The sequence below is a fragment of the Marmota monax genome, unplaced genomic scaffold (genome assembly GCF_021218885.2).
Source record: "Marmota monax isolate L192 unplaced genomic scaffold, Marmota_monax_Labrador192_F-V1.1 WCK01_AAM20220418_F8-fsc00010, whole genome shotgun sequence".
NCBI classification, from domain to species: domain Eukaryota; kingdom Metazoa; phylum Chordata; class Mammalia; order Rodentia; family Sciuridae; genus Marmota; species Marmota monax.
In genome coordinates this window covers 9,375,327-9,396,318 of record NW_026692321.1, presented here as the reverse complement: position 1 = coordinate 9,396,318, position 20,992 = coordinate 9,375,327, and the positions used below count along the sequence as shown (strand labels likewise).

Sequence of the window (20,992 nt, the reverse complement as noted above, 5' to 3'; positions counted from 1 at the left end):
CACAAGGAGAAGTAATAGTTGCTTCTGGATTGGTTGGAGTAACAGTCCAGAAACAGGGCCTGGTGGGCAGCCATGATGGGATTTAAGTCAAGGTTTCAACCTAGAGTTGATTTTTGTCCACATCTGTTCATTGACTAACTTCCCTTACCTCTCCAACACCCTTCCATTCTCTGACCCTCCTAATTAATTTCAGGATATCTTAATTTTTTTTTATTTTTACTATGAGATTTAACCTTGGGGTGCTGTACTCCAGCCCTCCTTTTAGTTTTTGTTTTGAAGATAGCGTCTTGCTAAGTTGCTGAGGTTGGCCTTGATCTTTTGATCCTTCTGCTTCATCCTCCTCTGTCACTGGGACTATAGGCATGCATCACAGCATCTGGCTATAATTCTTTTGTCATGGTGCAGACAGTTGTACCCTAGACTGGAACAACTAGAGTTTGTTACCTTTAAAAGGGATAGAAATTGAAAGAAGTGGACGGGGAAAAAATAATGGTTGGGGGAAAAGTAAACCACATGTATTTCTTGGCTACTTTATATTAATGACTAAGTCTATTCTCATTTAATATTCAAAATTACCCTTTGAGTACGTTGGGAAGATATTATTCCCATTTTACAGTTTAGAAAACCCAGTCTGGAAGTAAAATGACTTTCTCAGGGCAGCCCAGTTATTAATCTTGTTTTAGTGATCTAGTGCTTTTTAGTTTATATCCTTTTTCCTCAAGTGAAGGTACAGGGCAGGTAGAACAGTGGTTCTAACTCTGGCTAATCAACTGGGAGTTTTATAAGGAAAATAAAAACAAAACCAAAATGCACTACACGATTGCCCAGGCTCTACTGGCATTTGTATCTAGTTGATCTGTGTAGGAGCTGAGGATTAATATTTGTAAGATTTCAGCTTACTCAGAGAGGTAGAGCTGAGACCATTTTTTTTTTTTTTAATTCAAAAATAATGAATGGAAAAACTTGGAAAAAGTGCTTTGGCCTCTATTATGGAAATCCTTTAGAACCACATGAAGGAGTTTAGATTACTAGTTTCTAGACTAGTCTATTAGGAATATAATACAAGGGGTGTGTGTATAAATATATATATATTCAAATGTAATTTTAAAATCTTATAGTAGCTATAATAAACAGGTAAAATTTCTTTGGTTTATTGAGCCTTTATGTTCAATAAACCAATCTCAACATGTAATCATAAGTGTTAATGAGATTTCTTTCCTCTGTACTAAATCATTGAAATTTTATGTATATATTTATATTTATAGTATCTCATTTAGAACTTGCATGTATCAGGTGTTCAATGAGTGGCTCTAGACTACGAGATACCATTTAGTGTTGGAGAAAAAACTTCCTCTACTCTCAAATCTAGTAGTTGGGAGACTACAAATTAAACTGACAAGACAGATTAACAGGAGAAATAATACACAAATTTTATTAATGCTTTTGCATGCCTGGACCTTCATAAAAAACTGAACTAAAGGAAGTAGACATGGGGGCTTATATACTATCTTAATAAAGGTCTATAAACTGTGGGAAAGTGCCTAGGAAATGTGAAATTAAATAACCCTCATCTTCCATTAGTTAATGAGGTCTGTTTCTGCAACTCATTTTGGTATGACTTGCAGTCCCTTCCTGGTGCAGAAGCACTTTTCTAAAGAGAATTTTGCCTTTTCAGGCAGTAAGGAGATGGCAGAGAACTTTGCTGCATCCCTTGGTTCTCAGTTGCCTTCTGATCAAAATGATTCTATGCCTAAGTGGCATATTTTGTAGTGACATATTCTGATCAGCTCTAAGGGAATAAACTTTATTATGCATGCTTCCCAAGGTGCTCAGACCTTCATGTATTTAGCAGTATAGCCTGGGAAGTAATTGGAGTTGGTTTTGTTTTTAGCCTAGGATACTGCTAGCAGTAGAAATTAACACTTGAAAGCTTAGAGTTCGGAGTCTGTGGTGGCCCTTCCTTCCTCCTGACCTTCTCACCCTTCCGCCTTTCTCCCTGTGAATAGAAATTTACTTAACCTGTGTGACCATATCAAAGAGGCTGCTGAGGTTGGGAAAATTGGTCTAGATTAGGGTGTCAAAGCCAGTGTCTTGGATATCCTCCAGTTAAGCATGTATTAACTTTTATCTACTATTTTAGTAACTTAATTTCTGTCTTCTACAGGCATGTAGTTTTGTAAGTGATTTGAGCTATGCCATTGCTGGGTTGATATTTTTAGAATACAAAGGAAGTGCACAGTGGTCTGCAGAACTCCTGGTCATCAATTACCGAGGAGAACTTAGAAGTTACCTTGTGAGGTAAAAATGTACTTTGGGAAGTCATATTTGATGCAATGTTTATTTCTCTGGTTTACTGTCAGATGTATTTTTTCTTTCAGCATGTTATGAAAAATTGCAAATACGATAGTTGAAAGAACGGTGTGTTGAACACACATTTCACATTGGATTCTATACTTAGGATTTTATATACTTGCTATATCACTTTTTTGACCATCTGTCCCTCTGTCTCTAGCTATTAATCTTGCAGTGTATTTCAAAATAAGTTGGAGACATCAGCACTCAAATATTTTAGCATGCATTTCATTAATTAGAATTCCATATTTGCTTAGAATTTTCTTTTCAGGTAAAAATGGCATACATTGTAAAGCACAAATCTTGTACCCACTGGTGAATTATGATAAATGCACATACTTGTGCTGTTCAAATCCTTCTCAAGATACAGAAAATTGCTATCATGCAAGAAAGTTCCTTTGTACCTTTCCCAATGTTACAGGGCTCAGGCCTTACAGTGAGGCAGCACAAAGACCCCCCCCCATTATTGTGATCAAAGCAAAGATTTCATACATGTCACTCAGAGTAACAGGCATGAGATTACTGAAGGGGGATAGGAAAAAGGAGACATTCTCAAGGGAGAGAGTGGATCCTCTCGGAACAAAGGGACTGTGTGCCTCTCCAGCATTCCAGTTTTATTGGAGATCCTAGAGAAGTTTCCATACAGTCCTGTCCAGGTGTACCTCTTGACTTTTGACGTGAGACTTTGAAGTCCCCACTGTCAGGAAAACTCTAGGTCATTTTGGCCCATGCTGACTGGTTCTAATTGGATTCCTTTAAGTTGTAGATGGCCCATTAACTTTTATTTATTGTGGTGCTGAGGATCAAACCCATTGCCTCACATGTGCTAGGCAAGCGCTCTACCACTGAGCTACAACTCCAGCCCCCAGTCTTATAAATTGACATTTAATGATGTCCTTGTGGTTTAATGGTATTTATTTTTTATTTACCTTCTTAAATTTAGTGTGGGAACAAATCAGAGCTACCAAGAAAGTCACAGTTTCAACTTCAGTACCTATTATCCTCATGGAATAAACGCTGCTGTTTACCACCCTGGTCATAGGTAAGCAACCATTTGCTCTGATACTTAGTGGAATATTGGGTGAATATGGAAATCTTGATTCAGTGAGAAGAAATGGTCTATCCTGATTCTTTCTTTGGCTGCTTCATTCCACACTTTTGTGTATAGCTATGCCTAATATCTGTAATATTGTTGTAGTCATCTTCTGATATTTTATGCTTATCTCCCTGGCGAACTGAGCTTCTCTAAGCCAGATAGGGCACTGGGAATACTCGTTAAGGAATTTCTTTCCTCTAGCCCTCTGGATCTTTTCTTTTTGTAAGATGAGTATTATACCTAATTCTTGGCATTGAGAGAACTATTAAAGTACTGCATATAAAGTGCTTTCACACAGAAGGCCCTCAGTAGATGTTACTTCTTCTTTCCTTGCAGATTGGTGCTAGATTGGCTGAATATAAGTTGCATAGTTCCTTCCAATAATTGCAACATTCTTCAGGGATTCCACTTCTCCATTATTTGCCATCTACATTGAAGTTTACTAGGAGCTTTTGGCATTTTCTCCTTCCAGTGATTTCTCCTCTTTAATTTTGAGAATGAAATTTACATATTTCATAAGTTAGCCAAGGTAATTGTTTGATTCTCTAAATTGAAAGAGTGTCAAATTTTCAGTTAGGTGAACCTAACTTGAGTTTTGAATTTTGTGACTAATTTGTTTTTTGGTTAGTCTTTAAACTTTCTGACCCTCAGGATACTTAATTCTTTATCGATTGAACATGTGTGCAAGTTTTGTGTACCATTCAGTCATAGGTATCTTTCCATAATTTTATTTTTATTCTGCAAAAGAATACATACCCCTACCCCCATACTGAAATGCCCTTTGTGCTCTTCCCTGATGCCATCCTCAGTGTCCTCCCAGAGATAACCACTGTACCGAATTTCGTGTGCATCATCCTCTGCTGCTTTATCACTTATTCCTAGTTTTGCTGTTTGACTTTATATAAGTGGAATCACACAGAAGACATCGTAGGTATTTCTTTGACTTGCCTTTTGATTTATTTTATCTTGTTCACTTATTTTTTAACTATGAGAATATTTTATTTTCTGAATAATATGTAACATTTATCCATTCTCCCATAGATGAAAATGTTTCCAGGTTTTTTTGATATAAACACAAATATAGTGGTTAAAAAAAACTCACTGTACACTTAGCACCTTCTGTGTGATATAGTATCTAGGAGTGGAATTGCTGACAGGTTTAGGATGTACTTTCTCAAACAAATCTACGAAAAGTCAAGTATTTTCCTTACAGCTTATAACGTTGTACAGCCCCATCACCAGTCTGAAAGTTTCTTTCATTCTCGATGATGATCTTGATGTTGGGAATGATGTCAGACTTCTAAATATGTGTTGATTTGTTAACGATAAAAGAATCTTACCATGGTTTCAATTTGCATTTTTTTGGTTGCTGTTTGAGGTTGTACAACTTTGTTATTGGCCACTCTATTGTGATTTATAAAATAATTCATCCTTTTTTGTTGGGTAGTTGATGTTGACATTTTTGTATGATCTGTATAGTAATTTTGGATCTGTTATATGCATGATCTCGAGATTAATTTTTTACCATTTTTATTAGATTTACTTTAATATTTGAAATTATGTGCATATATCAAATAGTTTTAAATAGTTCTAAAAACTGACTAACTAAATTGGTGTCCACTTTTAGCGGCATCCTTCTGGTTGCTTTCATGCATCTAAATAAAATGCTTCCATTGTTTTTGATTTACAGCTTTGCATTTTTTTTCCCCTTGGAAAATGGATACTAAGCTTCTTATTCACTTTACCACATGCATGCACACTAATTCTTTGCTTGGTCTCTAATATTACACAATTTGTAGGATGAGTATTATACTTAGATATTTGCAGGTGAGATAAGTTTATGTGGCTTTCCATGATTGCTTTTCAATGTTATTTTTCAGTAAATATTATTGATGTCTTATTGCTGTCAACTATTCCAGGTGCTTGGGATGTGTGTTCCTTATGAAACTAGCTAGGATAGCAGATAATGAATGATGAACACACAGTATGTGGAGAGCTGATAAGTGCTATGGCAAGAAAATGATCAGAGATGCAGATTGGAAATGTGGAGAGTAGGCTTAGGTGACAGTTTTGGGTGGGAGGTCTCTGTTCTCCTTGAAATTTATTTTCCCAAAGACCTGTGAAAAGTGAGGGTAGTTATTTGAATATCTGGGAGAAGAGGATTTCATGCAGGGGAGGAACAAATGCATAGGTCCTGAGTTGGAAGTGTGGTCTGCATTTTCTAGGAACAGCAAGGAAGTGAGTTTGGATGAAGCAGATTGAATAGAGTAATAAGTGGAGGTCAGAAGAGTAATGGTCATTGCTGAATCCTGCAGGGCTTTGCAGGCCACTCAGACATGTGTTCTTACTTTTTGCCTATGTTCTCCTTACAGTTAATATTCTAGTTGCTCAACAGATTTACCCCTAAACTCACTCTGCTGGGTGTAAGTCTCCCTTCAGTACATCACATACATTAGTGGTGTGAAGTTTCACCTTCTTAAATTGGTATCTCAGAATTTTCTGATCTGCTCCCATTTAGATTTCTGCCTGCTGCATAGCGATTGTCTTGGAACTTTACCCTCATCCCAAGAATTTTTTCTGTTTTGTCAAAACTTTCCTGAATCATTTTTTTTTTCTTCAGATTTATCTCACTATTTTGGCGAATCTCACAACTTGCTATAACACCTCATGAAAAGGCACATGGGAGTATATTTTTTGAAGTCACAGATGCCTGAAAATGGTGTTATTCTATTTGCATGCTTAATTGATAGTTGGACCAACAGAATTGTAGGATGGAAATGATCTTCCCTTATAATTTGAGAGGTATTGCTGAATTTTTTTTCCTAGCTTCCAGTATTAGTCTTAAATTTTTAGATTCTGGAATGAAGCCCATTCTTATTTTTCTGTTTTTCTGGAAGTTAAGATTTTTTTCCCTCCTGTGTTCTGAAATTGGACCATGCTATGACTTGGACTAGGTTTTTAGTATCTACCACTCTGGCCCCTTAGTTTGGTTACTTGTAATCCCTACATTTTGTTAGAAATACCAGATTGCCATGAGGAATCAAACACATGCAAAGCAAACTTTACTTTTGCAGAAGGGTATACTACTGAAGAGTCTGGCAAGAACCACACTTGGTACCCTGTCTGGGTTTTTTTTTTTTAATAGTGCGCCTTGTACTAAATCCCTATGTCAACCATCCAGAAGTGATTCCTCATGTCACACTGTAGTACGAGAGATGCTAGCTCTTCTGTAAATCAGAACTATAGTACCACAGGTGTAAGCAGAAAAGATGGTGATCATGGTGCACTTGCTGCCATTAGCACCTACAAAATAAATGGCCCATAGCTAGCCGCCTCATTCTTATAAATCAATGATGGTCATGGAGACTTTGCTGACACAGCACAGGAAAACCAGGTAACCCTCATAATTGCTTAAATGCAGCTGCTCCTCTTTTTCCACGCTCCATATCCCACATGTGTGCATCTGGTTTACCAAAACATCATCTCTCCCAAATCACAGCTAAGAACCAGAGAAATTTAGTGTTGAGTTTTCTTGCCTTCAGTGGAAAGACCACTAGAAAGAGGATGGGTGTGGAGTGCCAGGTCATCATATCCTCACCACAGCCTACCTTGGAACTTAAGTGACAAACTTCTTCCTTGCTTAAGCTAGCAAAGCATTGTGACACAGGAGGGTGCAGAATCTGTGCTAGAATCCAGATCTTCCAAGCCTCGACTCCATTCCCATACGGTATATACCTGCCAACTTTGGCTTTCTTTCCTTTTTCACCCCCCACGAGTAGCTACACTACTGAACACAAGTGCTCACAGATGTGACTTTCCAGGGGAGGTGGTGTCATGGCCAAGTCAAAAGAGGTCTTTACTGCAGGTAGATGTGTCTTCCTTCATGCTTGGGTTGCAGAGGTCTTATCTCCAGACTGGTATGCCACACATGTCAGACACTGTTCCATGGAGAAGTGTCTCAGATGTCAGTTTTGGGCTTGGGGTGTAGTTGGGAAGTAGACTGCTTGCAAGTGTGTGAAGTTCTGGGTTCAGTTCCTAGTATTCTAAGCTTCAGTTCTATGCTTCTACAAGGGACTGTCACAGGCCAATTTGTGGAAATTGAGAAATTTGGCTTCATGATATCCATTTCCTCTTGGTACTCAGGTTAGTTTTTCTTGATGCTCAGTCTCTACCTGTGTTTATCCTAACTCAGCACTGCATCTTGCTCTGATAAGAGGAGTTCTGGTTTACAATGTATGTGATTGGCTAATTTTAAAATTGGGGCTGGTAGAGGGAAGGGCTATAGTTAAAATGGGTGTGATTGACTCTTACGTCTCAAAGCTAAATAATATATTCTAAAAATGGACCGCAGGACTTTTCTATTTCTCACAACCCCCTCCCCCCGCTTTTCTTTATACCTCTCGGTCTCATTTTATTTTTGTTCTTGTACCCTCTGATATTGCCACCCATCGTAGAGATCTTAACTTTGAGTTGGAGATCACCCATAATGAGTTCTCCCTTTTTAGCAGTTTGGATAGCTGCCCAATAATACTCAGCATTTGGCAAATTCCTTTCCCGCTTGGTGGAAGCTTGTCTTCTTTCCAGGTCTTGATTGAAACCAAGTCACAAGGCTGAAAGTGATGAATTGTGAACCCTAGAGAAGTCTGAGCAGCAGCTTATAATAATCATACCAGCCAAAATAAAAAAAATCCACCCAAAAAGGTCACCTATTCGAGGTTAGAAAGATTTGTAGTTCCCAGATTCACTAAGAAACTATTGACTTTGACAGAGCTTTTTGTGAAAATTTTCAGGCACTCTTGTATTTAAAAACAAAAAACAAAAAAAAAAAACCCTTTATAATCTAGTTTTGCTTATTTTCTGAAGGACTAACAAATGTACATCTGAAGTAAAAATAAGAGCCATTGTCTTTTTTAAATGTCCATGTATGGCTGTGTTTTAGTTATACTTTCCTGCCAGGTGTTTAAGGCTGTTTGTCAAAAATTGTCCTTTTTCCTATCTACTGTTAGCTGAGATTTGTCAGGGAGCAATCTTGGGAACTTGTGAGAAGCCAACTGGCTCCTTTAGCTTTTCCTCTACTAGTTGTGACATCTGCCAGGATGGGTGAGGGTCTTGCTGAGCACATGTGGTTTCCCTTAATAAGAGCATCAGGGGCATTTCCCTCTCCAGTGACCCTTTTATCTGCAGAATTCTGGTTGGCATTCTGTGTTCTAGGGTCCTCATGATCCTGCTGACAGGGAGGTTGGGTGGCTCAGTGGAGTTGGAAGGCCTTTAGAGGGGTCCTGTTGTTCCCTGGATCCTGGCTGACCTTAGAGGGCAAAGGCCAAAATGTTGGCTTTTTCCTTGGCCCTTTTACTTCTAACTTTGGTTTCCAGGTTTGGGCTTTAAACATCTAGGGGGTCAGCTTCACCAGTCTTCAAGTAGGAGTAATGAGTTTTAACTTTTCTTTAGAGAATTTTTTTATACTAGTTTTGATGGACACAACATCTTTTATTTTTTATGTGGTGCTGAGGATCGAACCCAGTGCCCTGCGCATGCCAGGCGAGCGTGTTACTGCTTGAGCCACATCCCCAGCCCATGGGTTTTAACTTTAATGTCAATAATTAATTGGGGTCAGTATTCATACTAGAAGTCAGCGTTATATCCTGTCATATCCTGCTTATTGTCTCAAGTTAGATTGCAGAAGCACAGCTTGTAATAGAACAAATACCAGCAGGCTGTAGTTCTAAAAAGTTTTATAAGGAAATACACAATGAAATTAATAAGAGCAAAACACATATTCAGCTTGGGTAATAGCTGTGAATCAAGAAACAGTGTGCTACTGAACCAAGAGCACACTCTTCTACCGAGCTGTCAGCCCTTTGTAGAAACTGCAAGTCTCAAGCCTTGACCATATTTGTTGCTCCCAGACCACAATGATTGTTAGGTTTTTTTCCTTGACAGTAACCTATTTCTTTATGCTCACATATTCTTTGATACAGTGTTTTATTATGTTGAAACAAAGTTTACTCTTGGTCAAGTTTTTTTTTTTTGGGGGGGTTCAGTTCAACTGATGTTTTCTTTAAACCTAGCTATTAATTAATATCTTCCTCATCGTATATATTTATCACCACATAGCCAGCCCCTCACCAGGGGCTTCCTGTGCAGGAGGGGATAAGCCACCAGAGAAAAGTATTCTAAAGTAATTAGTGAAGAAATAAGAGACAAATTCAGAATTAGTTTCAAGGGAGCTCCTGATAGGTTTCTTCCAGTCCTGATAGGAGCTGGAACAGAACACTTAAAAAAGGTTTTAAGAATTGGAGTCATTTTCTATTCTACTTAGCTGTACATGTCAGCAGAATGCATTTCAATTCATTGTACAAAAATGCACTGCAACATTTCGATTCTGATTGCATGGATGGTGTCTCTCTACACCATTTACAATCATACATGTACCTAGGGTAACGATGTCCATCTCATTCCACCATCTTTCCCATCCTTATAACCCCTTCTCATCCTCCCCTTTGACCAATCCAAAGTTCATCCATTCTTCCGTTACCTAGTATTATTGTGTTATGATTTGCTTCTTGAAATTGAGAAGGATTTGTTTATATATGGGTGCTTCATTGTTTGGGGCACAGATACTTATGATATGTCTTGTTGATGTGTGGTTCCCTTAAGCAGTATAAAATCTTTTTTTTTTTTTTAAGTTTTTTAGTCATAGATGGACACAATACCTTTGTCTATTTTGTACATGGTACCAGGGAATGAACCTAGTGCATACTACGCAAGCACTCTATCATAGCCACCCAGCCCCCAAAATGTCCTTTCTTTTCTGATGGATTTTAACCTTAAATCCACTTTATCTGATACTGGGATGGAAACCTCTGTTTATGTGGCCCATGTGAGTGATGTTTTTTCCCATCCTTTCACCTTCAGTGAGTGGATGTCATTTCCTATGAGATGAATCTCTTGAAGGCAGTGTATTGTTGGATCATTCTTTTTTCTTTTTTTGATCCACTCTGGTCATTACTGTTTATTATTTTTTATTTTTTTTAAACTTGAGTTGGTTTCTCCTTTGATTGTAATTTCCTTTAGCATAGTTCCTACCTTTGCTGATTTTCATGTCCTCCTAATGGAATATTTTTGCCAAGGATATTCTATAGTGTGGATTTTCTTGTTGAAAATTCTTTTAATTTTTGTCTTATCATGGAAGGTTATTTTGTCATCAAACCTGAAGCTTAATTTTGCTTGGTATAAGATTCTTGGTTGGCATACATTTTCTCTCAGAGTTGGTAAGTGTTCCAGGATCTCCTAGCTTTGAAGGTCTGGGTTCAAAAGTCTGCTGAGATCTGAATTGGTTTCTCCCTATATGTAATCTTGCGACTTTTAATCCTATCCTTATTCTGTATGCTAGGCATTCTCATTATAGTATACCTTGCTATGGATCTGTGGTAATTTGTACATTCGGTATCCTGTAAGCCTCTTGTATTTGATTTTTCAATTCTTCTTTGGGGTGACGGGCAGGTGGCTCTCCAATACTTTTCTTTTTAAAGGAAGAGCTTCAAAGGCAGGGACAAGGTTTCAGCAGGTGGAGTCTTTCATGGTGTCTGGTAGTCAATAGGTTGGCATCTTGAAGCCAGGCCTATCTCTGGGAGTCTGCAACAGGTTACCTCATCTCTGGTGCTGTGTGGAACCTGGGATAGCTGAATAGAACTCACATGTATCTGTCCATTCTTAACCAGCAAGATTGCCACTGGAAGTTCCCAGATAGCAGATTTTCCTATCCACTGGTTAAAATGATGGTTTGGTTCATACTGGCCATGGATAGCTGTCGACAGTTCACCTGATCTTGTTTTTTTTAAAGCCTAGCTATTAATATGTGTGTAATATATATTGTCTAGTATACCCTATATTTCTTTCACATTGTTAAGTTAGAAAGTAAGGGCCTTAAAACTGCAGATGTGGTGGATTCGGATAAAGGAGAGAGTACTTTTGTGAAGGATCAGAGAATCTTGACTTGTGGCACTTGTATTTGCTTTGGAGAATGGATATAGTCTGGACAGGATGGACATCCCAGATAAAGTGACAATAGGAAAAATGGCAAGAGGAAAGCAGTCATTATGTATCTGGGGAAATTTGAAGTGGTATAGCATGGCTGGCAGTGTAGTTGGAGGTGTGTGGGAGAAGGGAGAGGATATGCACTGCTTAGATATACCACACTTCATTTTGCAGTTTGACTATGTTTATGGTTTGAATATGTTCACTATAAAATTCATATGTTGAAACTTACTGGTCAATGTGGTGGTATGCACCTGTATTCTCAGCTGTGATCTTGAAGCAGGAGGATCACAAGTTTAAGACCAGCCTGGGCAACTTAGGAAGACCCTGTCTCAAAATCAGAAGGGTTTGGTGTATAACTGAGGTGGAACACTTGTCTCGCATGTGTAAGGCCCTATTCAATCTCCAATATTACTAAAACGGAACAAAAAATGGGGAATTTAAGAAGTAATTATGTCCTATGACTCCTCTTAAGAGTTGACGTAAGGCCCCTATCAGAGGCTTCATGTAGCCCTTGATTCTCTTGTCCTGTCCTCTGCCATGTGAAGATACATCAGTCCTCTTCTCTGGAGAAAACAGTAACAAGGTGCCATTCTGAAAGTAGACAGCAGTCCTTACACTTGCTGGCATGCTGGCATGTGTTAGCCTTTCTGGACTCCAGAAGTGAGACAGAAAATTTTTTCTTTAAAAAAATACCCAAGACTGGGAAATTTACAAAGCAGTATAAATGGACTGAGACATAACCCATAACTGCAATCTGAATGTTAGACATTGAAGGCAAGGAGTATGTGTTGTATAAGTCTGTAAAATTCTTGGCATCTAGTAAAGGAGCTCTATTTGTATGTTGACTAGTGCTCCCTTGGGGCACCTTAGATAAATAACAGTAACTTCTTCAGTAAAGAGAAGTTATCATTTAATTCTTATTTTTCTCTTCCCCTTTTATTTTTGTATTTGTTTTCTGTTTTCTGTATTTCTTTTCCCTTGTCCCATAAAGAGAAGGATGTTGTGTTTTCTGTGGCTGTGGAAAAATACCTGAAATAAGTCGCCTTAAGGAATGAAAAGTTATTCTGGCTCAGTTTCAGAGGTTTATTCTGGTTGGTTGATTTTTTTTTTTTTTTTTTTGGCCTATGGAGGCACCATACATCATGCTGGATGTGTGTAGTTGAGGAAATTGCCCATCTCATGGTGGCTGGGAAGTGAAGAGGAAGGGGCAGGGTCCCCAAACCCCTCCTTAGTACCTGCACCCAATGACCTAACTTCCTTCTAATAGAGTTCCTCTCTTGAAGCTTCCACCACCTTCCATTAGTGCCACAGGCTGATGACCAAGCCTGTTCCATATTCTTTGAGGGACATCTAAGATCCAGATCTTACTAGGTATTTTAATGTATTCGTCATGTACTGTTTTTCTTTAGTTTATTTCAGTGTCTTCTCCACTACATTATTCCAAAGTGAATGAATATTAGTGTTTCTAGTATTTTTCAGGAAGGCAATTACAGGTTTGTAATTGAGTACTTATTAGAGTACTTATTACATGATAATTCTAAGTCTGATTATATTACTGTAAGACTCACACTTTTTGGACCAGGATCTAAGCAATTGAGGGTATTTTTTTTTTTTTTGGGGGGGGGGAGTCTATTTATATAAAACCTTTAGAAAATTAAATATATTCTCAAACCAAGGAGGAGATTGCTTATTCTGCAATCATATATAACTTTTGATGGCAGTCAGCTTGCAGATGGATGACCACATTGTTTCTGAATGAAAATAGCTATAAAGCAAGGAATATGTATAAATGTCGGCTTGTAGGTGATAAACATTTTGCTAGATTGTTTATATTTTCCATTATGTGGTCCTTTTTAAATGAAAGGTGAAATATCACATTTTTATTTCCAGTTTCTCTAGTAAAGTTAACATGTGATATTTATCTACAAGGAATTTATAAATGAGAAATAAATCAGCCAGAGTGGAATTGGAATACATTGGTAATATATAAATTCAGGGTTTTATAAAATTCATAGTTTTTCTTGCTGTGAGCATTGTTGAAGAGGAAAAATTGAGTTGGTAAATTGGGTAATATAAAACAAAAACTAATTGAAGTATGGGATAAGCTTTGGGTATACTGACTGCTACCTATATGTTCTGACTGAGGCTGAATGAATGTATCTATGTCCTTAGGCATTTGGAGTATCTTATGCGTCAGTCCTCCACCCACTCGAACATTTTGAAACCATCTTTTCTCTTTCTCAGAGCACCCTTGGGTTTGATCCCCAGTACGGTCAATCTCTGAGCTACATCGGTACCTCCTCTTGTCAAGTTGGCCATGCTGGCCATAAACTTGCCATACCCTTGCCTCAGTCTTCCATGTGGCTGGATTATAGGCATGTGCTGCCATGCCCAGTTTGAGACTATAGGCGTAAATCACCTTGCCTCAGCTTCCTGAGTAGTTGATATTATTAGGTATACCTTGCCATACCACACTCCTTTCTTGTTCTCATTGCTCTTTTTGAGATTATACTTGGATTCTGGCTGAGAAATCTCTTGCCTCCTTTACATTTTAGTACATGGTGGGTACTATGCTTACTTCAGGAGATTCATAGATTGCTCATGCTTTCCAAGAGTTGGAGACTTTTATGGTCATGTATTCACAAAAAAGGACAGTTAACTCAAGTTTAAATAGACATTATATATAGATTTTAAAAGTATACTTAGTCTTCAATAGTATGTAACTTCTAAAAAAAAAATGTTGCAGATTTTTATAAGCAAAACTTGAATTTTTTTAAGCTTTGAATCTTCAACAGTTCAATAACTACAGTTACTCTTTGAAGGTAACTAGGCCCTAATTTACATTTCAATAGTTAAAAGACAGCTCCTCCCAGAAAGTAGGTATATTCTTTTTTTAGAAGCCATTCATGACTCTTTGATACCAAATTTAAGTGTACAGTTTGATTTTTATTGTATAGATTTGTGTAATATTATAATCAGTTTTGTCTGTTATCCATAAATACCTTTCATGTCTGAAGTTTGTGGATGTATGTCGTGTCAGTGAAGCTGTATTTGTCCCTTTTTCATAACTAAAACAAAATACCTGAAGCAGGCTACTTCATAAAGAGAAGCTTATTCAGGCTTACAGTTCTGAAATCCAGCTTCTGAACATCATCTGATGTCCTTCTGGGCCGGCTCCTGAGGCAATGCAGAATATCACATGGCAAGAGACGGGAAGCTTGCTTTTGAGTGTGTCCATCTGGTCTCTCTCCCTCTTATAAAGCCATGAGGGTTCAATCATGAAGGCTTCACCATATGACCTAATCACTTCCCAAAGGTTTCACCTCTTAATATCATGTTTGGATTAAGTTTCTATTATCTTAATACCTCATAGTGGGCATCAAATTTTAACACATGGAGCCATGTCCAGACCACAGCATTGTTATAAATTAAATGTGTAAATCAAAGAAAAAGCCCTTTATGCTTTTATTGAATACTTTTATTTTTATTAGACTGTATGAAAACATGAGTATATTTTCTATGTGTAACTACCATGAATGACTAATTCATGTCAAGGTTGTACAAACGGAGAATCCAAGCATTTCAATGACTTAATTTCTGTTCTACCAAGTATTGTTTTAGGGCAAACGCAGATTCTGTAGGAAAAACCTGAAATAAATTTTACAGGAAATTATAGGTTAGGGTGTCAGTTTGCCTTAAAGTACATTATAGTCACATGGGTGAACTTCACTATTAAAGAGTGGTTAGGTAATTACTTCTAAGCACACACTTATTAAGACTGCTACTTTGCTTGAAAGGCTCAGGAGGTGGAGCAGGACATAGTCTTCAGAAGGCTGTTTTAGGGAAGATTAGATGATGTCTAAGTGGTTGCATGCTGAGTGTTGAAGGTCTGTCATTTACACATAGTGATTTAATATCATGTAGGTTTTCTCCTAAAGAGAACCATACACACTTAAAATGCAAGCTTTCTAATGTCTTTACTATTGGATAAAGTAGGTATTTCAAATAAATAGTTAAAACTTAGCAGGGAGTCAAATACTTATTGTGTGAAAGAGCTCTCATGTGACATCATGGTAACTTCAGTGACATAGAATGGAGGGAAACAGTTTTGGAGTAGAATGGGATGGGATGCAGTAGAGTCTTCAGGGAGTCATACTTGTCCTTAATACATCATCCTTATCCAGAGAAATGTGGCTTGGTCTTACACATGCTTAAATTTATTTTGTGGGGGAAGATAGTGTTGAGGATTCCCATCTTTGAAGATTTTCCCAAGTGCAGTTTCCTTCTATGAACTGTAAGTTCCATCTAGACTTATGAGATTTTTGCAAACTCAGTAGACATTCATAGCAGTTCTACTATGAAATTTTTGTCTTTAAAGTCAAATGTGTTTGAGACTCAAAATAGTGATATATGAAAATATTCCATATTGACAGGAGAAATTGAGTATAAATTGCATTAGAACATTTTTCACAAATTCTAGCTAGATAAGATTAATATATGAAGGATTGTTTTTGGAAAAGTCTTAATCACTGCTGATTATCTCATGCAGAGAGGGAGTGCATTTCACCATTGATAACATAGACACTGCTGCCATTGGAGAGGTGAATGTGCAGCGTTGTATTTGGGAAATACGAATATCAGTAATTGAGTTGACCTGAGTTTTTCATTTTGTGTCTGTTTCTTCTCCAACATGAGAGAATCCTTTCTATAAGCTCAGATTGGTTATTTGAAGAGGAATGAGGAGATAACTTGTCCATAGAACTACATTGTCTTGGTAGGAATGGAAATCTTCAGGTTTGATTTCAGGTCCTTACTAATCTCTGTAGACTGACTTTTGATTACAGGGGCACTGGGTTCTACAGAGGGAGGGAAGTGGACTATCTCCTGTGGTCTATTTTTATTTATGTGCTGGCTGACCATTCCAGAATATGCTAAAGGTCAGTAGACATGTAAGACTCAGAAGAATCTTGGTTCTTAGTAATTTTTAGCTGAATGATTGTTAAATAGAACACAACTGATTTTTCTTGATGGGGAATAAAAGAATTGTGATGGAGTGTTTTGGTCAGTTTCATTAGTTTGATCCTTTTTTGGCTAACACTTAGTGATTTCCAAGTTAATATTTTTGACACCTTGACTCCTATTCTGGGAGATTCTTTCATAGGATGGGCTAGTTCTTGTCATAGCCACATTTAAGTAAGCTTTTTGAAGACTATAAATTCTTAAAATCTGTTCAGGTGAATCTTTTTGGTTAACTTGATATGTAGTGAATTTGATCTAAAGGTTTTTTTACTCAGATTTGTTTTGCATTTTTGAAGTACTCTAAGAACTACTTCAGTCTCTGCAGAGATTTCTGGAAATGTAATCTGAAGAAGTTAGCATAAGAAATTCAATCCAGCCAAGCTATGAATGATGCTGGCTATTGTGGTTTACATTGAGAATGGAAAGACAAATGAAGACTATTGAATAACCTTTATCTTATTTATCAGTTATCATTCTTACAATTTTTTTTCACTTGATTTTTTTTTTTTTTTTTGTGTGTGTGTGGAATAGAATATGCCCTGGATTAAGAGACAGGGTCTTGAATTCTTTTTTGGTTGTATTGATAATTGTGGAACTGTTAAACCACGACGACACAAAAGACCACCAATAAAATTTAAATCAAATTAAAGCAAGTTTGTAATTCTGACCAGCCGGGACTGTTCCTCTTCCGAAATCCGTGTAATAGAGGACGGTACTCCAGCTATCTAGGAGCGCAGTTTTATAGCACAAATTTGCAAAAAAGTAGGGTGTCTTGAACTTAGATAACAGGATTTTGACACGCATAATACAAGGGCAGGTAGTAGGTTAATGGTCTAAATGGTTCAGCACTTAGGGAATAAATTTAGATTCCCAGCATCAGAAATTATGAGGCGCCACTAAGGTTTCAGAGGGTGGTTATCCGGTCAGGGAAAACCAGGCATGGGTGAGTTCAAGGCATGGGCAGGCATTCCAAGCAATATTAGAAATCGCAGTAGTTTATGGTAAAATAGAAATTAACTTTCATGACTTTGAGATGGCTCCCAATCTTAAAATGGAATTGGGCTGGGTTTATCAGAACCATAATCAGTTACTTTCTTGGTATTGCACTGAGGACAGAGAAAAGGTGACTTCTTGGCAAGCTTTGCAAGCACCAAGCATGCCCAGAGGAAGCTACAAGGTAGCATTTAACAGGACAATCATGGTGGGAATTTGGTAGTAGGCATAGTAGGAGGAGCCATGGTCAGGGGTACCTACCTGGCCCACAGTAGTTAGCAGGCTTCAACAGAAAGTGGGCTTTGTTTCAGAGACAAGACTTACTTTTCCTGGGGACATGACTTCAAAAAATTAAACTGCTAATATTGGCTGAAAAGTGGGGTTTAGATTTAGAAACTGGATAGTCATGGAAACCTTTAATTCTGGCTTAAATAAGTAGACTGTACAGAGGTGGTGAACATGGTTTTGTAGTGGAGTTGTTTAAATGTATCCCAGGGTTTTAGACGAAATTAAGTCTTCAGATGATTGTTGGCATTAGCTATGGGTTGAGGGAAGGTGCCGCTAGGCAAGGACTTCCAAGAAATTTAACGTATTCCTTAGTGCTTTTTTTGACATTCTGTTTGTTAGGTCAGTGGTTCTTAACAGATGATTCTGCTGTCCATTCCTTATTGATGAATTCGAAAAGAAGAAAGCATAACTGGCGTCATTCCCAAAGGCTGTCCTGGAATTTTTTTTTTTTTTTTTGTTAAAAGGCTCTCTAGGTGGGCTGGGCATGTGGCTCAAGCGGTAGTGCGCTCGCCTGGCATGCGTGCAGCCCGGGTTCGATCCTCAGCACCACATACAAAGATGTTGTCTCTGCCGAAAAGTAAAAAAAAAAAATATTAAAAATTCCCTTCTTAAAAAAAAAAAAAAAAAAAAAAGCTCTCTAGGAGATTCTTACTGCAGAAGGTCTGCCTTTGAAAGGCCTGTGTGGCATTTCGCACTCCTGTCAGTTTGGAATCCCCATCCTTACCTTAGCAGCCAAGAAATCCCTCCATTTGAGGTGTTCTTATTATCCCGCTTAATGTTTCCCAAGGTGTGACAGGCATACACATGGTGGCTTTAGGTATACTGTGATAAATCTTAAATTTTCCTTTGTCTTAAAAAAAAAAAAAAAAACAAAACTATTACAGAGAGTAGTGCTTCGGTAAAACTAAATTGAAGTTTGATTTTTTAAATGAAGACAGGAAAAGATATTAACAGCTTTTGTATGTCAAATCATTTGAAAGGGTATGCTAGTCTGTAGTTTTGGTTATGTTTCTTTTTTACCTAATTATCCTTTTTTAGTATTCATTGCTAGTATATAGAAATATAACTATACATATTGATCTTTAATCTCCCACTACCTTGATGAACTTAGTTACTAATTCTAGTGGAATCCTTCAGTCATTTTTTGTTCTTATAGGAACTTATTCAACTTATGCTTTTTAAACCACTTAAATGCACACGTTTCTCACATTTGAATCCCAGAAGTCACTCCTGGGCTGTAGAGCTACTAAACACATGTTTACTTAGCATCTTTCTTGAATGGCTCATAAGTACCTCACCCTCATTAGTCTATCTTCATCATTTTTTCTTCAGACCTGCTTTTCCTGTGTTTCCAAATCTCAATGTATTTACATGAGGCCCAAACCTGAGGTTTACTTTAGATAACTCAGCTTGTTCTTAACTTCTTTTAGCCTTGTTGATTTTTTTTTTTCCCTCAAATCTGTTTCCTCAAATAGTAGTGATAAAACATCAAAATCTCATACTGTCTCAGAAGGCTTTTCTAAGAGGAAAGTTTATAGCACCAAGTTCCTACATGTAACATCAGATTTGGTATCTATTTTTAATCTCAAGTCTGTAGAGAAAGAACAAATACCAATATGAGTAGAAGATAAAAAAAGGCAGTGTAATTTCTGATTTTATTTCCTAATACTCAAAGGACCAATGAAACAAAGAGCTGGTTCTTTGAAAAGGTAAATAAGATCGATTAAATCCTTAAGCAACCTGAAATCCAAATCGGCAAAATTAGAGATGGAAAAGGAGATCACCAGATACACTACTAAAATCCAGAATCGTTAGAAACAAGTTTGAAAAATTATACTCCAGTAAGCTACAAAATTTCAAAGATATTGATAGATTTCTGATATGACCTACTCAAATTGAACCATGAGGATATAGAAAACTTTTCACTATCAAGTAATGAAATTGAAGCAGCAATTAAGTCTTGCAACAAAGAAGTCTAGGACCAGATGGATTCTCAGCTGAGTTCTACCAGATCTTTAAAGAACTTCAAAACATTCCATCAAATAGAAAAGGAAGGAACTTTGCCAAATCATTCTGTGGAGCCAGTAGTAGTCTGATACGTCTATCTGGTTCTGTTATCAACGAAAATTTCAGAGCAATATCCCTGATCAGACGCAAAAATTCTTAATGTGTTTTTAGATGTTTATGAATATTTTAAGGACCAGGCGTGGTGGCACATGCTTGTAATCCCAGTGTCTCCAGAGTCTGAGGCAGGAAGATTGCAAGTTCAAAGCCAGCCTTAGCAACTTAGTCCTTAAACAATTTAGCAAGACCTGGCCAGTCTTTTTTTTTTTTTTTTTTTTTTTTTTAGACTGGAGATGGTAGTGCCTTGTTTCCAGTTGCTGTCCTGTGTCACCACCTCTTCCATAATGTTCTGCCTCACCTCGAGTCCCAAGCAACAGAATTGGGCGTCTATGGAGTGAGACATCTGAAACTTTGAACACTTGTCCTCTAAAACTGTTCTTGTCAGGCCTTTGCTCACAGTAATGAAAAAGCTGACTAAAACACACTGGAATGTCAATTTCAGGAGGGCAGGAACTTTATCTGTTATTTATGGCTCTGTTCTCTGCATACAGAAGAGGACCTGCTCAAACATTTTTGAGTCAATGAAAGTCTACCTTTGGACGAATTAAAATCTAAGAGCTTGGGGGAGAAACTTGAAGTTATAAAACAGATTTGTTCAAACTTTTCTTGGCTTAAATTAGTCTTAACCCACAACATTATAAACTTCATGAGGGCAGGGAAATGTTGGCTCTCTTGTATAGCATATTACCTTCTCGTGTTGGCACAGTACCTTGCAAAACTTAAACACTCCTTAACTTCAAGAAATCAATTATACATTGATCTAAGATTTTAACTGAAAATCGGAGCCTTTATTGTTTACCAGATGCTTATATATGCTAAATCTCAGTCATCACAGTTCTGTGACATGGTATCACAACTGCTGTTGTGTGAGTGGAGAAACTGAAGTTCCCAAAGGCTTATGAAACTATGATGGTGTATTAGGTGGTAAACTCATGTCATTGACTCTATGCCTAGGGAGCTTTTCTCTGAAAGTGGCTGACACCTGTAGACTGTTAGCCCAGTCTGTTTCTAAGAATAGATTTTGCATTTTTTAGACATTTGAAAAACAACTCACATATTTTATGATACAGGAAAATTATA

At 37.5% G+C, this 20,992-nt stretch overlaps 1 protein-coding gene across 3 annotated transcripts in view; it reads left to right on the top strand.

The window, feature by feature from the left end:
* The window catches only part of Nbas (NBAS subunit of NRZ tethering complex), a 330,311-nt gene that overhangs the window by 27,481 nt on the left and 281,838 nt on the right, over positions 1-20,992 (top strand). For all 3 annotated transcript variants that reach the window (XM_058578372.1, XM_046441292.2, XM_046441291.2), the window contains exons 8-9: positions 2,165-2,298; positions 3,296-3,394. In XM_058578372.1, coding sequence (XP_058434355.1) covers positions 2,165-2,298; positions 3,296-3,394 — 233 coding nt within the window. The remainder of the gene's footprint in view (positions 1-2,164; positions 2,299-3,295; positions 3,395-20,992) is intronic.